Source organism: Notamacropus eugenii, chromosome 3 (assembly GCF_028372415.1).
Source record: "Notamacropus eugenii isolate mMacEug1 chromosome 3, mMacEug1.pri_v2, whole genome shotgun sequence".
NCBI lineage: Eukaryota > Metazoa > Chordata > Mammalia > Diprotodontia > Macropodidae > Notamacropus > Notamacropus eugenii.
Window position 1 is genome coordinate 170,630,365 of NC_092874.1, and position 20,728 is coordinate 170,651,092.

Genomic DNA, 20,728 nt, shown 5'->3' on the forward strand with positions numbered 1-20,728 from the left:
CTAGTCTCTCCATTTTCAGTGTCACCATTTTTGTTAAGTCCCTCATCGTCTCATCTGGACTATTGCTATTACATTAGAGTTCATCTACCTGCTGTAGTCCTTTTACTCTTTAATCCATCCTCTACATAGCTTTCAAGACAATATTTTTAAAGCACAATCTGTCTGTGTTACTCCCTTGTTTAAGAAATTTCATGGTCTCCCTCTTGCCTCTAGGATAAAATAATGAGTTCTCTGACTTTGTGTTTTTTACAAAATTTGCAAAATGCGCATATTATCTCTGCCTTTATCTAAGCCATTAATCAAAATGAGCCTAGAATCTGGGAGACGAGTTCAAGACATGTACTGGATGTGTGATGCTGGAGAAGTCACTTAACCTGTTTGCTTCAGTTTCCTCAACTTTAAAATAATAATAGCACCCACATTACAGGGTTGATGTGAAGCTGAAATTAGATAATATTTGTAAAAAAAAAAAAAAAGATGCTTAGCATAGAACCTAGCACATAGTAGGCATGATATAAATACTGATTCCTTTCTTTCTCTTAACTTTCCTCTTCCCTTTCCCCCTCCCCATTATGTCCAAGCAAAGATTCTTATCCCAGTCTAATAGATCTTTCCTTCCAAACTAACATCAAATCAGTTCCAAATCCATCTACTTTAAAACAGAGATTTTTTCCCCATTCTTTTCATAGAGTAGCATGAGATATTTTGCTAAATGTCTTGCTGCAATCTGGGTAAAGCATATTTACATTTGCTTGATCTACCAGTCTACATACCCTGCTACAAAAAAACAAACCAACCAAAGTTAGGTAGCCTGATCTGTTTTTGGTGAAGCTATGTTAGCATCATGTGATCCCTGTTTTAATAAGTTCTAAAATTTTACAGGAAATAATCAAGTGTACCAGTGTTTAGAATCTACTCCCTTTCCTTTGATGTAAGTCAAGGCAGTATTTGCCCTTCTCTAGTTCTACATCAACTTTTTCATCTCTGTAGTTTTTCAGATATTACTAACACTGTCTTTGCAGTTACTTTACCTGTTCTTTCAGTGCCCTGGAATGTAGTTTATCTTGGCCTGGTGACATGAATTATTTGGGGACTGCTAGTTCCTTTCCTATTATGTTTGTCCTCATTTTGGGTTTCAACTCCCTATTAACCATTTTTGTTTTGTCCTTTCCAGGCTTAAAGATAATTTTCTTTGGCAGTGAAAATATAACCCAAGTAAGAGTTGAACAGAACTGCTTTCTCTCTCACTACGCTTATCATCCTACCCACCCTGAATAATGCCAAATGGATAGTCCCTTCTTTGATCCACCTCTTGTTTCTCCAGATAGCTAGAAAGCTGTTTTTGATGTCTTTAACTATTTGTGACAGCTTTAGCTTATTCTGAGCTTCATCATTCCTGACACTTTTATTGTAACACAGTTGCCACTCTTTTATATTCACTCCATGACTCAGCCTTGCTTCCATTTTCTTTCTTCTTTTGACCACTGCCTCCCTCAGTCTTCCCTCTCTTCTTTCAGCCCCCCTCCCTTTTAATCCCCTTTTCCTTTACTGCTTCTTCCCTCCCTTCCCTTTTCTTTCCCCCTTCCCCTCCTACTGCCTATAGAGCTAATTGTATTTCTATACTTAACTGAGTTTGTTGTACCCTCCTTGAATCCAATCAGATGAGAGTACCTCTCAAACAATACTCATCTACCTTCCCTCTTTCCCTCTACTGTAATATATTTTTGTGCCTCTTCCTGTGATGGAATTTATTTTTTTCTGCCTCCTCCTTTTCACATCTCCCATTACAATCCCTCCACACCCATAAATCATGTTTGTTATCATCACATCATTTAATTTATACTCCCTCTATCTATCCCTTTTGCATTTCATAATAAGTATACAGTTCTCAAGATTAACAAGTATCACCTTCCCTTATAGGGATGTAAACAATTTTCCCATATTGTGTAACAAGTTTTTTTTTTTTCCCCCTGTTTACCTTTTTATGCCTCTCTTGAGACCTGCGTTTGAAGATCTGATTTTCTTTTGAGTTCTGGCCTTTTTATCAGGAAGGTCTGGAAATCCGCTATTTCATTGAATGTCCATCTCCTTGCCTGATATATTATGCTCAACTTTGCTGGGTAATTAATCCTTGGTTGTAGTCCCAGCTCCTTTGCCTTACGGAATATCGTATCCCAGTTCCTTTGATCTTTTAATGTAGAAACTGCAAGGTCCTGTGTGATCCTGACTGTAGCTCTTTCTTTCTGGCTGCCTGCAGTATTTTCTCCTTCACTTGATAGTTCTGGAATTTGGCAACAATATTCCTTGGTGTTTTTAGTTTGGCGTCCCTTTCAAGAAGTGAACAGTGGATTCTTTCGGTGACTATTTTGCCCTCTGGATCTAGGACTTCTGGGCAATTTTCCTTGATGATTTCTTGGATGATATTGTCCAGGCTCGTTTTTTCATCATGGCTTTCTGGTAGACCAGTAATCCTTAGATTTCCTCTCCTGGATCTTTTTGCCAGATCACTTGTTTTTCCAATTAGATATTTTACATTTTCTTCTATCTTTTCATTCTTTAGATTCTGTTTGACTGATTCTTGATGTCTCATAGATTCATTAGCCTGATTCTATTTTTTATCAAATTGTTTCTTCAGTTAACTTTTGTATCTCCTTTTCCATCTGTCCAATTGTTCCTTTTAAGGAGTTATTTTCACCAGTTAGGTTTTGAACTTCCTTTTCCATTTGTCCAATTGTCCTTTTAAATTCTTCTGTGATTTCTTTTTTCATATTTTTAAAGTCATTGGTCAGTTTTTCTTCTATTACTCTAATTTGAGTTTTAAAATCCTTCCTGAGCTCTTCCAAGAAGACTCTTTGTGCTTCAGACCACTTCATATTCCCTTCTGAAGTTTCAAATGGGAGTACAGTCTCAATTCTCACCTCTTTGGTATTTGTGTTTGGTCCTTGTCCCCTTCAAAAGGTTCTATGGTCTTTTCTTTTCTGCTTTGCTTCTTACTCATGATAATAACCCTTTTCCTGGCTTTTAAAGTAGATCTCTACCTCTGTGGCATAGGGAGCTCCGTCCCACAGTTCTTGTGCCTCAAACTTGAGGCTTTATGTGTTGTGGCCTCTGGTTCTTTCAGCTAGAAGCTGAAATGATGCAGCTTACCTGTTATTGAGTTGGCTGGTGTTCTAAAGCAGAGGCCAGGTGAAGTCTTTTTGGGTTTTCCTGCAGTTACCCTGGAGCTAGCTCATTAACTGTGGGGGAGGGGTAGTCTGGATTCTGGAGGTCTCATCTGCTAAACTAGAGCATAGGCATGCTCAACTGTCTGCACTGGTTTCTTCCCAATTCCCCTGGGGTGCTGAGGCACACCTGGGGTCCTGGTATTGGCAGTTGCTGGCTTCATCCCCCTGGGGCTCAGGATCTTCTCCTGGTTTGTTGAGGTGGGGCTGTCTGGGACAGCTCTGATCCTGCACTGGTCGCCTATGGCCACAGCAAGAGAAACCCTTCTTAGCAATCTTTCTAGCCTTGTTGACTAAGAGGCTGTTTATCCGTTCTGTTGTTCCCACTGTTCCAGAGTTTTTCCCAGGGAGATATTCTCTGGGCTCATCAAGGTCAACAAGGGGAGGGAGATAGCAATTAGTGATCACTCTGCCATCTTGGCTCCCAGAACTGGAACTCTTCTTGCTTCCATTTTCATTGCATGTCTTTTAAAAAAACAGTTTGGTCTAGTATTCCTCTGTGAAACTTTTCCACCTCATTAGAGTTTTATATTTTGTCCCCAGGAATTAATAGAAACTGATTAATAGACTGATTTGTTATTCAGAAGGTTTTTTTTTTTTTAAATTAGAAACATAACACATTGAAAATGGTCTTGACTTTGGATTTTTAAGGCCCAAAAGGATCCATTAAAATACTGTTTTAAATTACTCACTGTTGTTTATTATGCATATCTTTACTATTTGCCTTTTAATTTTACTTATTTATTTGCCTTCTTGTTTCATACTCAGGGCAAACATGATATTAAAATTAATTTATTTGTTATTTCCCAGAATTTAGCAATGTTAGGAAGTATCAGCTTATTTATTTAAAGATAGGTTTCATGTCAGTTTCCTTGATCAGTTTCTCTTTTCTGAGCACTTATACAACTTTATGTTACTTACATTTTTTGGTATTGCCATTATTTGTATTTCATTTGAAGAAAAAGGCAGGAGTGGTCTTGGGCATTCAGTCAGGGACGATAGGTGGTGGTGATCATATTACTACTACTTGCTTTCATTGATAATTTTCTTTGTCTTGGATGGCTGTGTTTTCCTTGCTGTTATCTCATTCTTTGACTTAAAATGTCACTTTAGTTTCACTTTGAATATATTTGAATTAGAGGTGTGTACATAAGGGAAATAGAATAAGGAAAGGGAAAGAGAAAATGTAGTTGTAGAAATAAGGATTTGGGATAAGAACTGTTTCACAGAGTTCAAAACATCTCCCTTGCCATTCATTATTTATTTATTTATTTGTTGTTGCATAGTAGTGTGCTTTATTGCCTCTTGCTATTTAAATTTAGTGCTCCTAGGCTACTTCATATCTACAACATATGCTGAATAAGTATTTTTGCTTTTAAAAATAATTTCCCCAATCATACATGAGTATAGTTAAAGGATATGAAGGGGTTTAGTAAGAAATAAATCTAGAAAAGTAGATTGCAGCACATTATTAAAGACCTTGATTGACATGCTAAGGAGTATATGGAGTTTATTTGGCAGTCAGTAGGGCAGAATTTGATAAATGGACTGACATTGATTTGCCACATGTTTATTAAAAACATTTGTATCAGATACTATGCTAAGTACAGAGAATACAAAGACAAATATAATATTATCTAAGAGCCAACATTTTATTGGAAGAAGACAAAATAATTTCCAGGGAGGATAGTAGCAGCTGGATGGAAGAGATCAAGAAACTCTTCCTATAGGAGGGGGCACTTGAGCTGAGCCTAGAAGGAAGCTAATAATTTTATAAGGCTGAAGTGAGGAAGGGAGTGGATTCAAGGCATTGGGAATTGGGGTGGGGAACGGTGGGAAGCCAGGGGTGACCCTGTGGAAAGGCACAGAATAAATGTCATTTATAGTGAACAAGCAAGGCAACAGCCTGGTTGGCTGCATGTGAGGACAGTGAAAGGGAATAAAGCTGGTTTGAGTATGGAATTTCCTAGTTCTACGTTATGGAGTTTGAACAAATGTGGCTGATACTGAGATTAAGAGTAAGGATATGCATGTATGAAGTTGGACTCTGAAGAGCCAGAGTCACATTTTCTTGAGTTCTTTCTATTTGAACTTCTTTATGGCATAATAATTTTGCATTGCATTTTATATATCATAATTTGTTCAGCCATTCCTTAGTCATGGGACATGTTTTCTTTCAGACTTCTTATTATGACAAATGACACTGTAATAAACATTTTTGTAGGTGCATTTTTTTTATTTTGCTATCAGTAGCCTCCTTGGGATATAGATGTAGTGGTGGAATTTCTGGGTTAAATATTATAAACAATTTAATAGTTTTAATTGCATAATTCTAGATTGTTTTCCAGATTTGTTTTTTACCAATGCACAACTCCATTAGTAATGAATTAGCATTGCCTATCTTCTCAGAACCTCTACAATAAAATTTTCCTATTTTATCATAGTTGCTACCTTGATAGGTTTTAAGTGATACCTAAGGATTATTTTAATTTATATCCCCTCAGTTATTAGTGATTTTGAATATTTTTTCAGATAGTGACCATAGATGCATTTAACTGCAACAATTGACTAGCTCCTCTGGTCCTCATCATCCCATCTCTAAAATGGAGGTAAATAGACTTTTTTTTTGTGACTGAAACTAGGAGGCTGGCTCAGTAGATATTCTGAAATCTTGTTCCAGCATGAAGATATCAGTATGTATATTACATGCATATATTTTTAAATGTCAAAACAGACAAGAGTAGGAGGTAGAAACAAGAATTGGAGGGGGAAATAAGGTGGGTAGCATGATGGAAGCATGAAGGAGCAAGAGGTATAAGTATAGTATTTTGAGAGGACTGAAAATTATACCTGAAGAATTTTTTTTTCATTTAGTATCTTTTTGGTAGCTTTAAGTAATGACTAATGAATGCGCTTTTTAAAAATGGTAGTAAACATTAATTGAGCATTCATTGTAATTTGTCTCTTAAACTTACCCAACAGAAACAATGATTATATTTTAGGTTCCTTTTTGCCACTAGTGGTGAGATAGGAGGAACTGCAAGCTAGGGTGTGTGGTGTGCAGTGACACATAAGAATCACATACCCACAATGTCTGAGATGGGTAAGAGGGATAAGGAGGAACTTAAGCGCTGTTCCTGTAGATATTTTTGGCAGTGCTTAGTGATTTTAGAATTATTAGCAGCTTGGAGTTATCAAGATGATCTTTATTTTCATCTGACTTTTCATTTCTAGGAAACAAAAAATTAAATGTAATGAGGTTTTAGAAAAAACTTTATTATTATTGGCTCTACTTTTAAGGAAATTTAGTTTTTGTGTATTTTTTTTTATGTATTTATTTCATAGTATTTTTAAACTCCGTCACTTTTTTAGGGAAAGTATTTTGAGAAAATCATGCTGTTTTACAGAAGAAATTTTCTTTTTGTCTCTAATTGAAACTGCATAGGAAGACACCTTGAATATGGTGCTTTTTACATGTGTTGAATACACTTTGAATTTTTTAACTGCTTCAAAGGATTCATGGCACAGCTAGCAAAAGCATTTATTTCTCTGAAGGTTAATTGTCTTAGTGTCTCAGCATTTCTGAGCTCACTGAAAGCAGAAATGTAATGAGCTGTTAGTGAGGAAACCTGTTGGATTTCCGGAGGAGCAGCTGGAGTTTTTGGTCTTGTTAAACAGCAATGATTCAAGTCTTACAAATTGTAAAGGATCTGGTGTCACCATCAAGACAAAGATCAGCCACTGGGAAAAAAGGTAGGAATAGTATAAGAACGTGGAATCATAGCACTTTGAGGAATTCAGTGATCTTTTTATGTAACTATTTACAGAACAACTACTTAAAATATATTTTCAGTTACCATGAAGTAATATGCTGTTGTGGTTCTGATATTTGAATTTCATAGTTTCTCAGACTTGCTCAGACATGTCAATAACATGCCAATTATTGATAAATTTTTAAAATCTTAAACTTATTTCATAAGCAAGCTAGTAGAAGGCAGGGAGAATTTTATTATATTTGCAGCAGAGAGCAGTTTCTTCACAGTTTTCATAACCAGAAAAATGAGCTAAAAATTCTTCTTCCTGATTATAAAAAGATATAAATAGTAATGGCAAAATTGGAAGGTTCTACGATCTGTTTATATCAGAGTAAGAAAATTAATCAGTTTATGTTTAGTTCAGAAGTAGATTACATTTGCTGTATTAATAGATTGAAACCTAAGTGCTTTTGTCAGATGAATATTGCCAGTGGTAAGGGACAATATTATTATTATAATTTTGAAGGGTGGTTAATTCTCTTTTTAGTGGTTTTTATATTTATTTACTGCTATTTCTTTTTAAAGCAACCTTATTGCTTGTAATAATTCTACTCAATTTTAATTCTCAACTCAATTTCACTGTGATGCATTGAAATACATCTTTCAAATTCTCATATTGAATTCATACTTTTTTTTCCATCTTAAAGCAAGTTAAGGGAACCATGTCATCAAATAATTAACCTACTACTGATTTTTATTATTTAAGTTACTAACTTAGATTTGAGAATAATTTTGAAAAAAAATATGAGTCCAGGGGCTAGGCTGCTAATACTGACATCAGTATTATGTTGTTTGTTGACAAGGCAAAACAGTTGACCCACTCAGCTACTTCATTATATCTCCATCTTATTTTTTTAAAAAAAGTAGATAAACCTCAGAAAACATATTTTTGAAAATTTTTATGTAAATTGATTTTTTATAAACTGAATCATACTCCAGATATGTTTAGGAAGCTGCCTCTCCAAGACAATGCTGTTTCTTCTGTTAATGTATTGCCTAAGTTATGACTTACAAAAATGTTTTTAGTCATAGCTTTTATAGTTCTTTAGTTAAACTTGGTAATCCTAAGATTCAAATGAGTTTTTACAGAATATTTTAAATTAGGTTTTTAAATGATTGCCAAGAATGTGAACCATCATCATAATATAAATTTGCAGAATAATAGAATTTTAAAGCTAGATGGGATTTTAGAGATCTGGTACACATTTTAGATATAAGCAGTTTTTCATTTAAAGTATGGTAAGGTATCTTTTAACAAGTTATCAAACAGAGCTGCTGTTGTGTCAAAGAAATACATCATTTCCCATCTTCCAAAAGCAAAGATGCAAATGTTATTTATCTTTGCAAACATTGGAATGCTATTTAGAATCCTCTATATTTATTTACCTCTATTTCCTTTTCTCCTAAAATAGAAAATAACATGTTGTTCCTTCCATTTATAAATAATGAAATTCCAAAATCTTTCTTTAAAAATATTAACATGTTTTAGTATTTAAGGAAGACAGGAGTTGGCTAATTTAATCCTGTTCTATTTTAGTAATGCTAGGTTCCTTGATTGTATATTTGAAATCACAATCATACTTGCTTGGAATATATCCAGAGAAAAAGGTAATAATGATAATAACTCTTGCAGTATTTCAGTACATCGTTCCTTTCAAAGTGCTTATATATACAATAATATATTTGGAAATGCTTTCTACACTAAACCAGTTTAGGGATATACTAGAAGATGTACCATATGTGCACAGTACTAGCTAACCTGCTGTTATGCTGTAGAATTTTCTTATTTCTTTAGCTCAGTTATTTGCAGTTATGATTAAAATAGAACAAATTTAATTTATTCTCAGTATCTTTCTGAAAAAAAAAAACAGCACTTCATTTTTGTGGCATTGGATGGTGACCTATGCACAGCATTTAGTTTTTTCTAACTGGTTTTATTTCATTCTTTTAGGATATAGTTATAATGCCATATATTTAATAATACTGACAGACTGCTCATTTAAGAAAAGATATGCCATAAGCAGATACTCAGTTTTTATTCAGTTCTTATACTGAATCAGAGAATCTTAAAGAATCTTAATCTTTAATAAGTCATCTAGCCTTAAATTAAAGAATTCCAGTGTCTCCTGAGGCAGCCCTGTTCTTTGTTTGGAGAGCTTTAGGTATTCAGAAGTCCTTCCTTATTCTGAACCAAAATTTACCTCTCTATCCTTCTGGTGTTACGAAGGAAAAAAAATCTGTTTCCTTTTCTGTGATAGCCTTTTATAGCCTGCCACCAGAATTTCTAACATTGACTTCTCTAAGCTAAATGTGTCCTTTTCCTTCAACTAATGCTCATATGGTATGATCTCTGGTCATTTTACCATCAAAGTCTGTCTCCTCTGCATATAATCTGGTTTGCCAGTGTTCTTCCTAAAATATGGTACCTTCAATTGAATGATATTTATTCTAACCAGAATAGAATATAACTGGACTGTTACTTCCCTTTTCTAGATTCCATATCAATACATATCTATCTATCTATATCTATATATATCTATACATATATATACACACACACACCCCCATACATATCAATACATACATGCCCAAATTACAGCCACAAGCACACACACACACGCACATGCACACAGAGTTCCCCCTTGTTTCCCAACATTGAGTAACACCTCAAAAGGAGGGATTATCCTTTACACATACCACATGCGATTTTTCTTGTTCAAAACGGGGAAACTGGGAAGCCATCATTGAAACTGTCAGCCTACCCTGTATATACACTTGGAGGCCCACTCGATCCCATTCCTCTCCACCTGGCAATAAAGACTAGCCTTTAATAAATGTATTTTGGACATATAAATCTTGTGCATGGGTTTTCTCCTTTTTTCTTTCCCTACTGTGGACACTGAGTTTCTACTTAATCATTCTTTTGGAAAGGTCTTTGCCATCAAATATAGGAATTTACACAGAGAGCCCTCAGTTGCAATGAGTAGCCCCTTTTCAAAGACAATGAAGTAGTATGTCTAATGCATTTTAGAAAAATTTCCATCCAAAGTTGTTAAACTATATTTTTCAGTGTTTGGGTACTTAGAGGAATAATAAGCTCCAAATAGCACTGTATAAAATTCATTTACTAGTAAAATATTACTCTTTCAAAGTAATATATGAATGAGAATGGAATGTAACTCCTCAAGGGAATAAATGAATGAAAAAGCACAAATGACTATGCCAGGCATTATTCTAAGCTTTGTGGATACAAATACAAAAGTGAGATAGTGCCTGCCCACAATGACCTTTCATTCTAATAGGGAGAGACAACATAAATGAGTGTTGTGGCCAGAGAAAGGCATGTTTGGAGAAGCACAAAAAAAAGAATGTCACAAGTACAGAATGGAATAGACATTGCTAGACAAAAGTATATCAGAAAAATATTTGGGGTTTTAGTAGATTGGAACCTCATTGAGAGTCAAAAAATCAGTAAGCATTTATCAAGTGACTGCTATATATCAAGTACTAGGTGCTCAGGTTACAAATGGAAAAGTGAGGTAATTCTTGTTCTCGAGGAACTTATATTTTACTAGGAAAGTATCACATATTCACAGAAAAGTGCATATAGAAAGAGAAGCCTTAAGAGTATGAAAACTTTTTTCAGTTATATGAAAGGATATCATGTGGGAAAGGGATTAGATTTATTATGTTTGGCTCTAGAGGAAATACTGAGAGCAGTGAGTAGAAATTGCATTTAGGGTTAAATTAGACCTGATGAAAAGAAGAACCTCTAAAAGTGAATGGGTTGCTATAGGAGGTAGACTTGAGGTAATCTAAGTAATCCTGGATGAATACATGTCAAGAATGATGTAGAGAATATTCTTGTTCAGGTTCATATTGGATTTTCATGCCTAGAATGCTCATCCTCCTGACTTCTCAGGCTTCCTTTAAGTCCCAACTAAAATCCTGACTTCTACAGGAAACCTTTCCCAGTCCTTCTTAAGTCTAGTGCTTTCCCTTGATTAATTATTTCCTATTTATCCTGTATATAACTTGTTAGTAGATATTTGCTTATTGTCTTCCCCTTTAAATCATGAACTTCTTAAGATCAGGCATGATCTTTGCCTTTCTTTGTATTCCAAGCCCTTTATATAGTGGAGTCAAGATGGCAGAGTATAGGTAGCAACCCAGCAGAACTCTCCCAAAATTCCCCTCCAAACAACTTTAAAATAACTCCTCTAACCAAATTTTGGAGCATCAGCACTAACAAAATGTAAGATTGAGACATTTTTCCAGCCTAAGACAATTTTGGAGTCCAGCAGGAGTAGTCTGTGATAACAGGGTGGCAGCTTGACCTGGAGTGCTACAGTAGCACTAGTGGTAGACCTTGGAGGTGTCTGTGACAGTGGCAGTAGCAGCAGCAACAGCTTTGGGAACTTTCTACCCAGAAACAGTGAGGATACTGGACAACTTGTCAGAAAGAGATTATAAGGGACCTTTTGCTGGCATTGGATACAGTTGGTGCTGATTGGTAGCTCTATTGCCCATAGAAATTGTGGGTCATTGTTCCAGGGCAGAGAGGAACAGTTTTGGTTGGTCACAAGGGAGCAGGAGTTCTGATCACAGAACCAAGGAAGAGGGGAGTGCTAATGCTTGTACCTGCAAGGAATAGGGGCCCTTTTATGGGTAAAGACCAGAGCACAGGCGATAGACAGCAGTGACCACACGTTTCCTTGGATCATATCACCTTAAAAGCACCCCAAATTTGAAGACCTTCAGAAATATCTCTCAAAACAGTGGTACAAAAAATTGCCTGAAACTTGTGACGGTACTGGCCCACCCTCACATCAACAGAGCCAAACTTTAACATAAAGTTCAAAGTCAAGAAATAGTCTGAGAAAGTGACTGAATAACAAAAAAAAGAGTCTGACCATATAAAACTGCTATGTGGCAGAGAAGATCAAGACATAAACTCAGAAGAAGACAACAATATAAAAATAGTTGCAAGCCTCAAAGAAAATGCTAATTGGGTGCAAGTCCAACAAGAATTTTTGGAAACATTAAGGAAAGTGATAAGTGGTAGAAGAAAAATTGGGATAAAAAATGAGAATGATGCAAGAAAATTATGAAAAGAGAATTAACACCTTGATAAAAAGAGGTATAAAAAATGCTGAAGAAAATAACACCTTGGTAAAAGATACACAAAAATTCACTGAAGAAAAGAACTCCTTAAAAAAGCAGAATAGGCCAAAGGGAAAAGGAAATACAAATGTTAACTGAAGAAAATAATTACTTAAAAATTAGAATTGTGCAAGTGAAAGTTTTTTTTTTTTTCAGCAACTAATTTTTTAATTGTTTTGGGGACTGTTTTTATCTGGGGATACATGTGTATTTTTTTAAAAAATGGATTGCTTATTTGAACCTCTAGGCCAGGAGTGGGGAACCTGCTGCCTTGAGGCCACATGTGGCTCTCCAGGTCCTGAAGTCCGGCCCTTTGACTGAATCTAAACTTCACAGAACAAATCCTTTTATTAAGGGACTCAAACAAAAGGCTGCACCCAAGCACCTAGAAGGCCACATGTGACCTTGATGCTACAGGTTCCCCACCCCTGCTCTAGGCCCTGAACACTAATAGAGTCCTCTTACAAAGTCCAAATCTGGCTAGGCATGGTACCCCTGCCTGTAATTTCTTGAATTCTGGAGTTCTGAGAGTTGTAGTGGGCTGTGCAGATGGATGATTATGCTAAGTTTGGTCTCACTATGGTGATTCCTCTGGAGCAAGGGGGTAGAGGTGGGAAACAAGTGAAAGTTAATAATTCTAAGAGACATCCAGAAACAAAGAAAGTCAAAAGAATGAAAAAAGAAAAAAGTGTGAAATATCTCATTGAAAAAACAATGACTTGGAAAATAGATCAAGGAGAGATAATTTAAGAATCATGGGACTATTTGACAGCCATAATTTTTTTTAGGGAGAGCCTAGATATATTTTAAGAAATTACAAAGGAAAACTGCCCCCAATATCTTGGATCTAGAGGGCAAAATAGAAATTGAAAATATTCACCAGTTACCTCTGAAAGAGATCTTAAAATGATATAGCCAAATTTTAGAACCCACAGGGCAAAGAGAAAGTATTGCAAGCAGCCAGAAGAAAACAATTCAAATACCATGGAGCCGCGGTCAAGGTCACCCAAGATTTAACAACTTCTATGTTAAAGGAACAGAGAGCTTGGAATATAATATTCCAGAAGGTAAAGGAACTAGGATTACAACCAGGAAAAATCTACTCAGAAAAACTGAGTATAATAGAGACCTGGGACAAAAATCTATTATTATGCTTCATCTGAAGTAAAAAAGGCTGGATTAGCAAACATGATCTCAGAGGAAGCAAAAACAAAAATAGACCTGTGTAAAAGGTGTAATAAGGGAAGCTATATTTTGCTAAGAGGTTCCAAGTGTATCTAATAATGTCCTCATTTCTCAAATTTATAGAAAGAAGATATTTGATAAATGGTCAAGGATATGAACAGGCAGTTTTCAGAAGAAATGAAAGTTATGTATACATGCATGAAAAAATGCTCTAAATCACTATTGATCAGAGAAATGCAAATAAAAACAATTCTGAGCTACCTCATGCCTATCAGAAATGACACATGCTAGAGGGTAAATAGGTCCACTAATAAAGTGTTAGTGGAGTTGTGCACTGGTCCAATCATTCTCAATAACATTTTGGAACTACAGACAGTTCTTTCTTTACATAAATTCACATTACATACATTTGACTTTACGTAAAACATTCTGTAATGAATCCCATTTCAACAAAACCACTTATCTTAACTTTACAGTACAGTACGGTTCTCCCTCATTCTCTTTCTGCATTCTTGTCCCTTGACTGTGTGCTCCATGACCCCTATGGTGCCCATAAAAAGAACCCTCCAAGTGAAAACAGAAGAATGGATTACAGAGAAACTGCCACCATCATTGCCACTGCTAGATTGGGGGCTTGGCCTAACACCTCTGGCACTAAGAGAGAAAAATTTCTATGTTTCACCTACCTACCCACATTTCTGGCCTCCATTTGGCTGTGTTCTGTCTGTCTGTGCTTGGGTACCATGTGTCTGTCTCTAGCCCCTACATTTTGCTCATCTTCTCCTATCACTGTCTGTGTCTGGCTCCCACATTTCTGTTTCCTGCATGTTTTTCCTTTTGCTTCTGGTCATATGGCTGACCCCAGTCTCAACATCTTCCCCCTTCTGTTCTCATTTCTCTGTTGTTGGCCCCCAAGTGTCTTTGACCTGTGCAATGGTCCCCTTCCTCCACAGTCTCAGGATCCCCTTCATTTTTTCCTTTCCCTCTCTCTCCATTCCCCATATCTGCAAGCAAATTTTTATTGCATCAAAATTATTTTATGTAGAGGTCTGTAGAAGGTTCCACTTACATAAAATGAGAACTCCCTGTACACCCAAAGGGCTATAAAACTGTGTATAACTTTTGATCCAGCAATACCATTCTTAGGTCTGTATCCCAAACAGGTCAAATAAAAAGGAATAGGGCCTACATGTACAAAAATATTTATAGAAGCTTTTTTTTTTGTGGTGGCAAAGAATTGGAAATTAAGGGGATGCTAATCAATTGGAGAATAGCTGGACAAGTTGTGGCATATGATTATGGAGGAAGAGTAGTACTGTACTTATAAATAATGATGAGAGGGGTGGTTTCAGAAAAAACATGGCAAGACCTATGAGCTAATGCAAAGTGAAGTAAGAATAACTGAGATTATTTGCATAGTAACAGCAATGTTGTGATGATGATCAGCTGTGAAAGATGTGGCTACTGTAATCAGTAACGTGATCTAAGACAGTTCCAAAGGACACAAGAAAAAATGCCATCCATCTTCAGAGAGAGAGCTAATGAACTCTGAATGCAAATTGAAATAGAATTTTCTTGCTGCTTCTATTTTTTTGCGCTATGGCCAATATAGAAATATGTTTTGTGTGATTTCATATATATAATTGATATCATTTTGTTTGCCTTTTCACTGGTTGAGGGAGAGGTGGGAAGGAGGAAGACAATTCGGAACTCAATTTTAAAATAATGTTAAAAATAAATAACATTATTATTATTGTTATTATTATTATAATAAAATGCTTATTGCCTGTCTAATGCATTTTACTCTGAGGTTCCTTCCATTTCTTACAACGTGTGATTTATTGAAAAGCATCCTGCTCATTGAAACACAATTTCTTTTAAATCTAATTCCTCCTTTGAAGTCCACTGTACAAATGATTCAACAAAATTAAACTATTAAAACATGCACCTTAATACAAGTCATCCCAGGCTTATTTTCTATAATCAAGATAAGTTAGCTAGAATATCACTTTCCTAATTTAAGAACTTGCCACTTTGGCAGTTTTTTTTTTTACAACTAGAGACTTCAGAAATGAAAACCAAGTCAAATTGCTTTCTTCTGTGTAGACTCAGAATTGATTACATTTTTCAATTGTAGCATATATTAAAAATTTAATACAGTTCAAATCCTGATAGTAATACATTCCATGAACATTAATTTATCTCTGAGGCTAAAACTTTAGGAAAATTTTTTTCAGCCTTGAGATATTTTAGTTTGATACTTAGCTTCTCTGCTTTTAGAAGATGGGAGATAGTTAATTTTGACATTCTTGTTCACCCAACCCCTAAACCTGCCTTTCTTCCTGACTTTTAGAATTTGTTAATGGTTACATGTTTTCTTTAGTCATCTAGGCTTAAAAACTTAGAATGTAGTTTTAATCTTTCCTCTCCCTCATGCCAAGTCCTGCTGGTTCTACCAGTATCTCTCATATCTATTGTCCCACTGCTCTAGCGTTAGGCTCTTTTCACCTATCACCTGGAATATTGTATTTACTTCCTAATTCGTACCCTGTTCTGGTTTCTCTTCCTCCAATTTATTTTTCAAAATAAATTTCCAAAATAATCTTTCTAATACACAGGTCCAACCATATCACTCAAAAGTCAACTCTTTTGTTATATATGTATAAATATATGCAATTTGCATTCTGTCTGTGTCATTGATTTACTGCCCCTTCTTTCCTCCCTCCCCCCCAAGTGAGAAGAAAAGAAAAACACTGTTAGAAACACAATCAAGAAAAACACAGTTTTTCTTTGACTGTGTGTGTACATATAAATGTATATAAAGCACACACGTATACACACACACTTAAAAACATGTCTCCTTTGGTAGTCTTGAGTTGCTCACCTGTCTATCAGAAGTTGTTTCATTTTTCTGTCAGTGTCTTTCATTATTAGTGCTCTGAGATTCTAAGTTTTGTAAAGTTTTTTTTTTTATGATATTATTGTGATTGTTTAAATTGACTTACTGGTTCTGTTCCCTTCATTCTTTATCTGTTTATGTAAGTCTATCCAAGTTTCTCTGAAATCATCCCCTTCATGATTTCTTATAGCCGGATCCTATCCCCAGTGTCCATAGACCTCTTTGTCCTTATGCCTATTTGGAGTAGACTAATGACTTATTATGATTTTTGTTGGATTTCTATATCGGAATTCAGTCTGTTGACTTTTCGAGACCATTTTGGAGGGTTTTTGTGGTTGAGTTGGAGGGAAGAGGCAGAACTGGTTGTACTTTTTTGTTGCTCTGCCATCTTGACTCTGGCCCTATGCCACTGTTCTAATGGAAATGCATTTGTAAACTGATGGGGAATCAAGAAAATAGTTTTCCAAAGAAGCCATAAACAAGATTTTTCATTGGTTTAGAACATTCTTTGTCTTACAGTCTATCTCAAGAATGAAAATATTACTGAAAATGTAAGAAGTTTGATAAATTCAATAAATGCCAAAACCACAAAATTACCCCTAAGAAGAATGTACACATTATAATTTCATTATGCTTATACTTCATTCCAGACCACAAATATATGTCTGAAATCTTTTGTGAATACGTAAAAATAAAATTGGAGAGTAGAAATTCATAAAACTGAACTTACAGACACACACACAGAGACACACACACACACAGAAACACATATTCTCAAAGCAGTACTAATTTTAAGAACTAGAAATATTTCTTATAATTTAGTCAGATAATATTTAAGACCTTAAATTTAAAAGACAAGATAAAGTCAACTGATTTTGATATACATTACACTTAATGGGCAGCAAAATATTACTCTGCTTAGCATATACTTTTAAGAACAGTAATAACTATATTTTTAATGAACAATAAATAATGTGTGTGTATTTGTCCTTCGTTGCCAAAGAAGACCATGCCATCAGAGAAATGATGACATGACTTGCACTTGACTTTGTTTTGAGTGAGGGAGGGCTGTGCGGGTCACCAGCCTCATTTCTCCAGAGTCATCTGAATCCAGTGACCAGATATATTCATCAGGATGACTGGAGATGACCCAGAATGAGGCAGTTGAGGTTAAGTGACTTGCTCAAGGTCACATAGCTAGTGAGTGTCAGGTGTCTGAGGTGAAATTTGAACTCAGGTCCTCCTGACTCCCGCACTGGTGCTCTATTTGCACCATCTAGCTGCCCCTATATAACCTGAAACAGAGTGAAAAAAAGTTGCTGTTGTTGTGTTTGTCCTTCATTTTTGAAGAGAATCATGACAACAGATGACATGACCTGCAGTTGACTTTATTTGAGTGAGGGAGGGCTGTGCAAGGTCACCAGCCTCACCTTCTCCTCCAGAGCCATCTAGATCCGGTGACCAGATATTCATAAGGATTACTGGAGATGACCCCAGGATGCAGCGGGAGATCCTGGCCCTTTTAGGCTAAGGCCTTTTCAGGTACTTAGAGTGAGGTAATGCCCATTCAGTGAATAGGCCTGTTTAAGAAGTAGTTAAGGGATGGCCCCTTTAATTAGAAAAAGAAAAAACAAAAAATCAAAATGGGAGGGCCAGACCCTCAGGTTTCCTGTTCCAAAGAGAAACAGTTACCATGGACATCCACTCTAAGCCAGGAAAGTCCAAAAAATAGCCATTAAGGGGGCAGGGACTTATTGTGGTCCAATCTATGGGCTTTAGAGTGAACTGGGTTTAAGGTTTTAGGAAAGAAGGAAGGAAGAAAAAGAAAGAGAGAAAGAAAGAAAAGAAAGATCTGTAAGAAATCTAGCCAATAAACTTCAAGTCAGTTGGGCAGCTTCTGGCCACAAAAATTTACCTTGCTTTGGAGAGGAGAAGGAAAGGGAGAGGGAGAGGATGAGCTGAGTTACTCCTATCTGGGTCCCCATTCAGGCAGCTCGGTCTGAAGTACAACTATAGAAAAAAGTATAACTAAAAGAATAATATACACAGTGACTACAATGATATAAATGAAGACAGCACTAACAGACAATAATTCAGATGTTTAATATAATGGCCAGTTTGTTTTATGAGATTTGAATGTTGATAGGCTGTCAATTCCAAGTGGTTTATAGTTTTGCTTAACTTTTTTTGTCTTATAAAAATGATAATATTATGGTTTTTGGATGAAAGAGGGGTATTATTGGGAAGTGACTGGCAAAACAAAATACCAGTTCAAAGAAAAGGAGTTGGGGTGAGTATTGGGATTTTGCTTAGTTTTTTAAAAGTAATTAAAAACACAAGTTGAAAGTCAAGACAACAAGCATTTATTAAATGCTTACTGTGTCTCCGGCATTGTGCTAAACAGTGGGGACACAAATAGAAACTAAAAGACTGTCTCTGTCTTTAAGAGTTTATATTCTAAGTGGGGAAGAAAACATGCACAGAATTAATTATATCTCTAGTCAAAATCCATACTAAATTAAAGATGTTAATCTTTTATAGTGACTTTGAAGCTTTAGGCAGATGTCAAGCGTAAAACTTCCTAAGTGGTTTAATTAGTATTACCCATGTAATAAGTAATTAAATAAACAAGTTCCCTGCCAGTAATGTCTTAGACCATATGTTGTCAACCAGTCTTGAAATGATGCTTTTTAACAATACAACTATGCTGAATTTGTTATGTAGAAAATAGACTTTTTGAGCATCTGCCATACGGTGAATTGAAATAGGGATGTCTATAAATGAGAAGAGTAGAAGAAATTTTTAAATTGTTTACATCGTTTATATTGAAATGCATCTCAAAATGAAACACCATAGGGAAGAACAAGTAGAATAGGACACAATAAGATGGGTCAATTTGTCAGAAATTGTGAATATCCAGGATATTTTTGTAGTCAGATGTTTTGGATAGATAGTGAGTCTAAGAGAAACAAATAGCACATGTTTTGGCATATTTTGGCTTTACCTTAATTCAAAAGATAATGCTTACTTCTTCACAATATGGATGAAGTTATTGGTCTCTTTTTCATTCACATCCACTAATAGACTTTGAATGAAGTATTAGTAGTAATGATATGTAATGCAATTTATGAATTCTCATTCAGGATCATTGTTTTGTCAATATTTTCTCATGTCTTCTCTCCCCTACTCTTACCTGTTCTGGGAATAAACTAATTCAAGGAAGTTTACATTTGTCTATTACTACATTTTATTTGAGGATGGCTTTTGTAGCTCTGTGGTTAACCTATAATAAAAAGTTTTTATATCCTCTTGTGGTATAATTCTTTTAATATTGGATGATCAGGGTATTTATCCCAATTAGTTACCCCTTATAGCTGTCTCAATGGGTCTACTCCATTGTAACGTTTGATAGCGAAATAATGGATTAAGTGGAGATAGGGAATTTAAAGTGATTAAATAATGCTGATTTGATAAAGTGGTACGATTGTTTAATTTTTGTAGTGTGGAGATACCCTGAAATAAATAAGTGAGGTTTATTCATATGTATTTTATAATATGAGGTATAAAAAGTTAAGATGAGAACCTTTGAAAAATTCTATAAGATAATCTGCAGTGATGGACACAGGTGTCCCTGGTTTTTACAGAATAGATGTATTTTAGCTAATTTGGCCTGTTAATATGTTACTTTAATGGGAAGCCTACTTTTCCATTGATTTATTCTCAGTTGCTATGATTTCTTCTTTTCCTTCTCCACCTCTTTTAAAAAGTTGGATTGAAAATTTTTGGAATTAAGGTATTAAATACCTGCTTCTAAAACTTATGTACCATGTTCAGTGGTGGAAAAGCTTTTGTAGTCCTGCTAAGACTTATCTTGTAAGGCTGTTGTGAGAAAATGTTTTGTAAATGTCATATAGTGCAAGTTATAATTAGTATAATTATTATTATCATTTGCTCTTTCTTGAACTCTTCCCTTGCCTTTGCTACAACTTTCCCCTCTAACACATAGGTAATTTTTTGTATTCCTCTGGTGGGATAGGTTTTTTTAAAATAAAATTTTATTGATATCTTTCATTTCTTATGTCATGAGAATTTTCCCCAAATAAGCCCTCTATTTCTGCTTCTCAGAGATCTATCCCATAGAAAAAAAATGATATTTTTAAGAAAATAGGAAAGACAACCAGTAAAACAGTATCTGAAAGATCTGAAAACATAAGCAGTGTTTCACATCTGTTTACTTTCCACCTCTGCAAAATATATGGTAGAATAGTATTGAAAAGCATTGACAAATGGTATTCATAAGTGTTGATGTGGGTTTTATGCCAGGCTTTGAAGATTTGGAGCATTAATTAGTGAGCTGAGGGAGGAGTGAGGATTTCAGATTTCTTCCTAGGTAAAAAGACTTGTATGTAGCCAGGAAGGAGTTAAGCAAGTTGTGGTTCAGAGTC

General features: G+C 35.4%; 1 protein-coding gene across 5 annotated transcripts in view; it reads left to right on the forward strand.

The window, feature by feature from the left end:
* USP6NL (USP6 N-terminal like) overlaps positions 1-20,728 on the forward strand; it is a 203,910-nt gene that overhangs the window by 52,943 nt on the left and 130,239 nt on the right. The window contains exon 1 of one of the 5 annotated variants that reach the window (XM_072653343.1): positions 6,816-6,974. The exons of the other annotated variants lie outside the window; for them this stretch is intronic. Coding sequence (XP_072509444.1) covers positions 6,902-6,974 — 73 coding nt within the window. The 5' untranslated portion in view covers positions 6,816-6,901. Of the gene's footprint in view, positions 1-6,815; positions 6,975-20,728 lie in introns of those variants that run through there. 5 annotated transcript variants of the gene reach the window in all.